The sequence below is a fragment of the Haliotis cracherodii genome, unplaced genomic scaffold (assembly GCF_022045235.1).
Source record: "Haliotis cracherodii isolate W230 unplaced genomic scaffold, xgHalCrac1.p SCAF_4, whole genome shotgun sequence".
Taxonomy (NCBI): domain Eukaryota; kingdom Metazoa; phylum Mollusca; class Gastropoda; order Lepetellida; family Haliotidae; genus Haliotis; species Haliotis cracherodii.
The window spans coordinates 23,990,523-24,000,177 of NW_027266297.1; the positions used below are offsets into that span (position 1 = coordinate 23,990,523).

At 43.3% G+C, this 9,655-nt stretch overlaps 1 protein-coding gene across 1 annotated transcript; it reads left to right on the forward strand.

Annotated features, from left to right (window-relative positions):
- The first annotated feature begins 1,040 nt into the window (after positions 1 to 1,040).
- Positions 1,041 to 9,015, forward strand: LOC139479755 (uncharacterized). Its single transcript, XM_071262612.1, has 5 exons — positions 1,041 to 1,102; positions 3,328 to 3,538; positions 3,842 to 3,969; positions 6,072 to 6,325; positions 8,948 to 9,015. Exons 1-5 carry the CDS (start codon positions 1,041 to 1,043, stop codon positions 9,013 to 9,015), a joined length of 723 nt encoding a protein of 240 aa, XP_071118713.1.
- Positions 9,016 to 9,655: the final 640 nt, after the last annotated feature.

Below are 9,655 nucleotides of genomic sequence, written 5' to 3' on the forward strand. Positions count from 1 at the left end.
CTATTGTCCTTCCATTCGTTTGTCTAGAACCTATCTATTGTCCTTCCATTCGTATGTCTATCATCTATCTATTGTCCTTCCATTCGTTTGTCTAGAGCCTATCTATTGTCCTTCCATTCGTATGTCTATAATCTGTCTAGTGTCCTTCCATTCGTATGTCTATGATCTATCTTTTGTCCGCCTATCTGAATGTCTATAACCTATCTATTCTCCTCCCATTCGTATGTTTATAACCATTCTATTGCTCGTCCATCCATATGTCTATAACCATTATATCGTCCGTTCATCTGCATGTCTGTCATCTAACTATTGTCCGTTCATCTGCATGTCTATCATCAGTCAGTTGCCTCTATCCCCAGATGACTGAGAAACTGGAGCCAGTCTATGTCTAACTGCTACAATAACACCTCTGTCACCCACATGGCTTATATATAATATATATCCCACGGGTATTTGGCACAGACAGGCGACAATGGGAACTCGTAATCGATACAGACCTAACACGACTCAAACTTCCCACAGAAAGCCTCTTTAAACATTAATCTTCATACTTTCCTGTCTACCATAAACTCGTGTTGTCTGTCTTTAACCCAACGTAATTACATTTTGACAGACGTGATTTCACAAACCTTGTTAAAGCTGTATTTTGCTTATCTGAGTGTTATCGAACCCCCTGCCGGTCCTCCTAATGCGATTACAATGCATACTTTGTAAGTGAGTATATGAAATTTGCCCTTACGCTCTAGGATCAATCTCCAGGCGAAACGGACGAGTTCATTCAGTTGCCAGGGGGCAGGATATTGCTGTTACTATATTACAAACGTACGATAATTAAACCATTCAAAAATCTATTAAACTGCCTTCGGTTCAATATTATTATGGGAAGATATGAATATATATTGATCAGTTATGATGTATTTATGGAGTGATCTATTTCGGCTTTGTCAACGCTCTGATCTGTCCCCCCTCACGTGATTGTTATGGTCTATCCCTCCTAGGTAGAATAAGTTTCATTCCATGTCAAACAGGTGCACGTCAAAATGGCTCTCGACTACATGAAAACTGTTTATAAGCAAGAAAGAGATGTATCGCCACGAGCAAAGTAAGCTTAAATATATTTATTGTATCAACTATTTAATTGTGTCAATTATCAAATCACTGCCATTTGTCTTCAAAACATGTAAATTGTGCTTGTAAAATTTAGGAGATATGAATTTATTTTTCTCGCGTTCAAGTGCAGAGGGGTGTGGGGTGTGTGTGTAATTTTTAATTCAGAATTATTGACACAATTATACTGGGTTGTAAATGATTGAAGTCGCTGTACATAATCACACGACTCATCCCATTGCTTCGACCTATATACATATACATAGACAATTACAGAGATCGATCAAGTCAGTGAAGCATTTCAATATTAGTCCTTTGTCCTGCGGTGTATGTTCGCCCTAATTAACTTCAAGACCCCTGCTGTTTGATGACAGGTAGTATATATACCAGTAAATATACATTCGACTATTCGATATCTGGCCAGAATGAAGTTACCATGCAGTCACTGTTGTGGCTGCCTGTACTAGTCCAGATTTTTACCAGTTTTATAGTGCTAGCCCACCGAGATACCATGCCGCAGTTTAATATGGATACCCAACCCAGACACAGTATACTGACTCCGAGCCGACCAGTCCTTGTTTTATCTCCTAAATACCGAGCGCCAGGCAGGGTAACATCAAGTACCATATTTAAACGTCTTTTGTTTCACACGGCCGGGGCATCGAACCACCGACCATCCGCTCGCGTCACACAATGGAGACACATTTGTAATCAGTGAAGATTACATGTTGTTACATTACACTGTACAGGCAACATGGCACCGCCTCATACCGTACACAAGAAATAATTTTTCAATATCAATATCTTTATTCGTAGACTTTTTTACAAGAATGGTAAAATTTGAAATTACTATTTAGCTTGACCAAATAACCCCACAACGATATATTTTATTTTCATATGAAATGAATTCGTGCATTTCCTTATTCCTGGCACTGGCAGGCTTTCGCTGACAAGAGTATTCTGGAACCAGTGTTATAAACGACATCGTATACGACTAATGGTTACGTTGGTAGCACTACGTACGATCATTTCGTCAAATTTGTGCAGCAAATTTTCTTTGCAACTTACGTCGTCATCGCACCGAACCTCACTATCGAACTTTTGGTAAATATTTCGGAAAAGCACAATTGCTTTTTTACATTACATGACTTTTGAATAATTGCATCGCTATAATTGTTACGTGAAACAGGACCTGGTGTAATGAAATATATCTGTAGCATACGTGGGGCCACGTGGCTACATTACATAATCACCGATGGCAATAGTTGTGACTGAGCTAAACTAGCTACACTTTCGATAAGGGCGAGCGTCGATTTTTTTCTTGAGGTAAATGTGCACGCAATGGTTGAGCTAAGTCAACACGTCTTGCCGTCTCCTGGTGATTATCGGCAACTATCAGTGTTCAATAGCATGACATAAGTACATCTTCATTGAGATAAATGTCGGCAGAGGTGGGTCATGTAATAGTTGAATAATGTATGTCGCCTTTATATGTCGCACAATCGGCCAGCCGCGCCCTATTCCGTAACAGCAAAACATGTTCAATGGAAATAGCCGATTGTGTTCAGAGTGGACAGTGCATTGTGAGACAAACGAAAAACAAGGATCCGCTTTACTAAGAACTTTTGAAACGGAAAAAAACATTGATCCTGTTATCTAAGAACTTTTGAAACGGAAAGGTGTCGTTTGGACCACAACATATTAATTAATAGGTAGGCAGTGAAGGATCAAGGAACATGGTATGTTCTTAGTCACTTATCTACCGTTTTAACGGGGCGGTCGGGTAGCCTAGTGGTTAAAGCGTTCGCTCGTCACGCCGAAGACCAGGTTCGATTCCCGACATGGGTACAATGTGTGAAGCCCATTTAAGGTGTCCCCACGCCGTGATATCGCTGGAATATTGCTTAAAGCGGCGTTAAACCATCCTCACTCACTCTACCGTTTTAAAATGTTTAGGGGCAGACATACTGTCTGTTTGTTGTTTTACCCCTCAATCTGCACTATTCCAGCTTTATAACCATAGCGGGAGACAGAAAGGCCTCTCATCTAACACTTTTTGTCGAAACCAACTATATGCTATATAATGACCGATCAAATGGGACAAATGATTTTTCTTAACAAAATTCCCATGCTCCCGTCCTCAGTCTATCAAAAACGTCGGTCCCTTGGTCGTTCTGTGTATATTCTATACAACCCATGTACACTGGTGTCTCTGTGCAGCAAGACCAGCTATGGGCATATGTCCCGGTGGATGGACGTGACGGAGGGTCCCTACTTGCCCCCAACCATCTCCGTCAACCACTACGCTACCGCCAACATGTCCCCAGCCTTCGGCATGAAGAGGAAACCTTGGAGTAAAGCCCCACCCAAGGAGCGACCCCCGGGACCTGTTGTGGCTCTCTCGCAGCCTGATATGGCGAAGGAGGCAGCGGTGAGTTCTGAACATCGAGTGATTCAGTGTTTTAGACCATGAACCCCTCGGCACTCGATAATTACTCTGAGGTGATCAAAAGGATGTCTTAGAACTCCAAGATTTGATGTAGAATGCAATCATTGTGCATCGGTTGTCGAATTGTCGAACGCTGAGATCACTTTATTGGTGCCCATATTTCTACGTCCTTAGTACAATGGGCCATTTCCGGTTACAGTAAGTTGTGAAGTGCTAAAAACAGTGCCAGACACTTAACACAACTTCTGTAATATTGATATGTTAAGTTCAACCTTTTCCTTCCAGGTTGACGGCAGCGTGCCCGTCCACCTCCGCTACAGCCAAAACAACGGCTACGACGACTACCACCGCGCCTTCAGAGCCATCAGCAACCAATGGCCGTCAGCTAGTTACCCCACATTTGGACCACCTAGGTAATGTTGCCCATAGTCTCTCAAACACACCCCGGAACAAAACTTTCGGAAATCTTGTCTGGTTTAGAATTCTGAGTTTTCTGAAAATGAAGATTTCTCTGGGCTCCATTTTATTATATTCCAAAAGACAATCTATTAAAAAAAGATCTGAAAATATTTTCAATTCAAAACTAAAATGGTTATCTGGACGATATCAGCAGCCGGAGGAGAATACTCTACTGTATTTTGTAAATGGAATGTGTTCTTCGTCCGCTCCTGTGTTATAGATCGTATTGGCGTTCTGTAGAAAGCCTCTATAGTCTAGGGAAATGTCAATAGTGTTGCTACAAAAAGCCTTTGCTCATCACTACTACACTGAACTAATAGTAGAGGTGAAGTAAGGTATAACGTTGCTGATTATTGCAATAATATAGCAACATGCATGCATGTGTATATGCCCCAGTTTAACATGGATACCCCACTCAGCCACAGTATACTGACTCCGACCAGTCCTTGTTTTAGCCCCTTGATGCCGAACGCCAGGCAGGGTAACAACAAGAACCATCTTTTAGCGTATTTTGGTATGACGCGGCCGGGGATCGAACCACTGACCTTCCGCTCTCGAGCAGACGCTCTATCCACCCGACTTTATGAGGTGGTATATACTCAGCGTCATTATTGAGGGGGTCGCACCTATAGTAACAAATACAAATACAAAAAAAATATCGTATTTTCAATTTCCAAGAGTGCAGTTCACTGCATCGGGAATGAATCATTTGATACCCACATTGACTGTTACTTGTCATGTATTACACGTGCATGGGCTATATCAATGTTTGCGTTTAGGCGTGCGTTTTTTTCCATCCCCTTCAAACTTGCACTTTCCAATGTTTTCAATAGTGCTTCCAGTTTCATAAAAGCACCCAATCATTGTGACAAAGGCATAAACAACATGTTCTTCAAATGTTAATCACATTGTCAACATACTCAGACCTATTGGCGCTTGTTGGCATATGTTTTTGTTTGGCACCCTACCTAGGTGACCCTTCAATAATGACGCTGAGTATATATAATATATACAAGTGGGAGTGTCATTATAAGTGAATGCTCTATTGCTTTATGATGTTTGTTCCTTGATGTATCCCAACTGGAACATGTACGTGTTTAAACCTTATTCTGACCAGGGGCGGTCGGGTAGCCTAGTGGTTAAAGCGTTCGCTCGTCACGCCGAAGACCTGGGTTCGATTCCCGACATGGGTACAATGTGTGAAGCCCATTTCTGGTGTTCCCGCCGTGATATTGCTGGAATATTGCTAAAAGCGGCGTAAAACCATACTCACTCAATTATTCTGACCATGACTATTTCCTAACTTAATTTATCATCAAATACAGAACCCTTTTGACCCAAACCATCGTAGTACTACATTTGTAAATCTATGATAAAATTGGTCGATATCTATGTTTTAAACATTCTGTATAATGCTGACGACCGGGGTTAGGTTAGGTACATGAATTGTTGGAATATGGCTGGAACTTTGCTTAACGGTCTAGACCGCCTCCGTGGTCTAGTGGTAGAGCGTCCGCCCGGAGAGCGTAATGTCCGGGGTTCGATCCCCGGCCGCGTCATACCAAAAGACGTTAAAAGATGGTACTTGTTGTTACCCGGTCTGGCGCTCGGCATTAAGGGGCTAAAACAAGGACTGGTCGGCTCGGAGTCAGTATACTGTGTCTGAGTGGGGTATTCATGTTAAACTGCGGCATGGTATCTCAGTGGGCTAGCACTATAAATCGGCATCAGTCCGGACTAGTACAAGCAGCCACACACACACACACACACGTGCATGCACGTCGCTACATAAGTGCAATAATCTTGGACGCGACGTTAAACCCCATTTCACCTCACCTTAACTGTCTAAACATCTAAGACATGCATGGCTTCAAGGGGACACGCCGTTATAGAGTTGAAGTAAAATCAAACTCACTCATCGTCATGCTAGTTTGATGATGATGATGATGATGATGATGATGATGATATTGGAGATTTAACGAGCGCTTCCAATGATGAAGATGATGATTCAGGAGGACCCGATTTCGCACACAGATGCTAATTGGCTTCATTTCAGACTGCGCCACGGGCGTCAAGGGGGCAGCTGGCGTCACGTGACGGAGGTGATGCAGGCAGGGGGTAGCAGGACCATGTTCGTGGACGGCCGGACGACGTTGAACGACCGCTACCAGATGGAGGAGACCCCAGGGGCAGAGCTGATCCTGGGGAGGGAGGGGGACCCACCCATAAACTTCGACTCAGAGGAGGTCAAAAGGACGGCGTGGATAGCGAACTACAGGAGAGAGAAAGACATGGAACCCAAAATAAAAAGTACGGATTTTCATTTCTGAAATTACCTTTTTGGGTTGAAATCAAAATAGAAGTCATGTATCCACAAACATAAATATGCGTGTATGTGGTCATGTAATTATATTCTGCAGGCCAGGGGCGGTGTGTTGGTCGTACATTTGGTTGACATCCCACATAACTACATGATATTGTAAGAATAATCTAAAAGCGGCTTAAAGCATATCCTCGGTACCGCTTCTCCATCTTATTATCATGATAAATACCCTGAACCCATAAGCCATCAAGGCTTCGTTTCGGAAATATCGTCACCATCACAATCTCTCCGATCACAGAGGCAGCATTCAGTTTATCTGGCTAATGTGTGTAACTTGACTGAATGGTTATTTTGAATCATTTCATTTGAATCGGACTTGAAACGAGGCTATTGTAGCGAGTGGGCCTATATTCTCGAACATCCAGTGTACGTTAATACAATACACTGGGTAAGGGCGTTCTTACTTTTTCGTTTTCTTTCTCAGTTTTCCCAGAGGGGGCAGGCGGACAAAAAAGGTTCCTTATTTCAGAATACCAATTCAAGGCTTTGACAATCTATACCAAATATGTGACAATTTAAACACACTTTGTGGAGAAGGATCTGAGGGTGTCCTTACTTACTTTTGTCTCTTTTATCTCGACAATTCACTTGAAGAACGCATACTGTCATTTATATACACGACTGTTATTTTCTAAACACGTTTTAATTGCATCTTCCCCGAGGCAAGGGAGTTAACTGACTTTAAGAGTCCAGTTTCCACCTTTATAGTCAGTTAACTCTCTTGCCTAGGGAAGATGTAGTAGGGGATGATGGTTTGGGGGCATCTATAATAATTTAATGGCGACATACTGTATGTTTTTTTTATTGAAGATTTCAAGAACTTTAAATGAATCTATACTAGCCACATTTTGAAACTGTGCACGGATAAAATATAGATATAAGGGCACACCGTCCATATATGAAATATAGGTTTGAACACAGCAATTATTGGAGACATTCAAACGCTCATGCAGGTTCCATGCGATATTACGTCATTGAGGGGGGGCTATGGACGTGCAATGTGTTACTAAACGTGCATCCGATGCAGCTGTACACAGCATGTGCAACTCAAAACTCGCTGTCACTTTGGAAAGCATGATCTGTGGTCATTCAAAAATTCAAAACTTCTCAGGCGCAGACACAAGCATATCACAAGCAAATCATGCCAAGATTGACATCTGCACAGCGTCATGAAGCCATTGGAATGATCCGAGCGGGAATGAGGCACCAACAGGTGGCAACACATTTCCAGTGCCATCGTAACACGATATCGGCATTGGTTAGGCGTTAACAGAACACAAATGACGTTGCCGACCACCCACGTTCAGGACGTCCCCGAGTAACGACGCCAAGACAGGACAGATGGATTCGAGTTACACATCACAGGTTCCAAACGGCAGTAACGACGACCCAGACAATTCCTGGACTGCGCCGTATCCATCCCAACACGGTCAGAAATCGTTTACGTCAGTACGGGATTCGACCACGACGCCCTACCATACGTCCCATCCTGACACACCGTCATCGAGTCAACCGTCTAAGAAATCATGTTCGCCAACCTCGAATATGGTGGAGAAATGTTGTCTTTACAGATGAATCGAGGTTCAACATTTCCCACAGTGACGGGCGCCAACGTGTCTACCGGCGTTTGGGAGAACGTTATGCACGCAACTGTATTGTGGAGAGGAATCGTGGAGAGGTGGCTCTGTGATGATTTGGGGTGGGATAACAGCACGGCACCGAACCCCTTTGGTGGTTGTTCAGGGCAATCTCACCGGTGTTGGCTACAGAGATCAGATTCTGAGGCCTGTGTTCATTCCTTTCCTGCAACGTCATGGCCCGGGATTGACATTTCAACAGGACAACGCTCGTCCTCACACGGCTAGGGTCGCAATGGATTTCCTTCACCATAACAATGTCATGTTACTGCCAAGACCTGCAATTTCTCCAGATCTCTCCCCAATAGAGCATGTGTGGGATGAAATGGAGCGCCGTCTGCGTCGTCTTCCACATCCTCCAGATAACGTCCGTGACTTGGCACAGGATTTGAGGAGGATCTGGCAGGCCATTCCCCAGGCCTTCCATGCCCATTTGGTGGACTCCATGCGTCGCCGATGCACTGCTGTGATTCACGCACAGGGTGGTCATACCCGTTATTGACTTTGTGACTTTGTCGTATGACCCCCTACTCCATTTTGATCTTCTGACGTCATCGTAACAGATGTTGTTCAGGTCCCGTTGACATTTTCTTATGGTCCGATCATTCAGCTGCTACAGCGTCTGCATCATTTTGTTCTTGCTGTGTTGTATTTCAATCCAGAATATATTTTCTCCGTGCACAGTTTCTTTATGTGGCTAGTATATTTGTATAATGGTGTCTCAGGTCAACAATGGCCGAATGTTTTTTTGTTTTTTGGGGTGTTTTTTTTATTGTGCATATCGTGTCTATTTTATTGATGTATCATGTGACGCCTATAAACAAACTCTATTTTTTTAGTAAATTATAACACTGGATAATCGAGGGTGTATAACCACACAATGTAGCTCACCATGGCTGATTCTTGTTTCAGTGATGCTTTACGGGAGTGTTGACAAACAGAAAGGCGTGGAGAAGAACAACTGGATGATCATGAGATAGTGCCAGTCAAGTTTTCAGTCGTCGTAAAAGTCCCACACAGTCAGTATTATATGCCCACGAGGCATACCATCTCCCCTATGTGCAAGTCATCTGTATTTCCTGTTCCCATGACTCCAGTTTGTTACTGATGTGTTATAACTAATCCTTCCTTGTCAGTGATGCGACCATCACATTCCATTCACTCAACGCAACAATGTGTTTACACTGCATAACAAGCACATCTTCATGAGGCAAGGGCGTTAACTGAGCATTCAAGTCCAGTTTCCACCCTTGTCGAACTTGCCTGGAATTTCCAGGCACGATCGTAGCGCCACCAGTGGCTATTACATGTTACGTCCCTTCTGTTGGCCAATAAGATTCCATAGCTCACATCGCTTGCATTTGCTTCAAACAAAATGGCGGCGCTCAATCAAGACGATCTGATCGAAAATCAAGATCTATATGGTAATAAAACGGGTCGTACCCAGCGAAGTGCATCAAATCACTGGAGCACCTTAATAGAAAACATGTCGACGCCAAGTTGACGGTACACATGCCTTGCTAATCCTGCAGTCGACCGAAATCTGCATGTTGAATTCCATTTTGTTTACCAACCGGTTGTTTGGTTCGTTACACGATTTTGATTGGACTGTGCATAGAC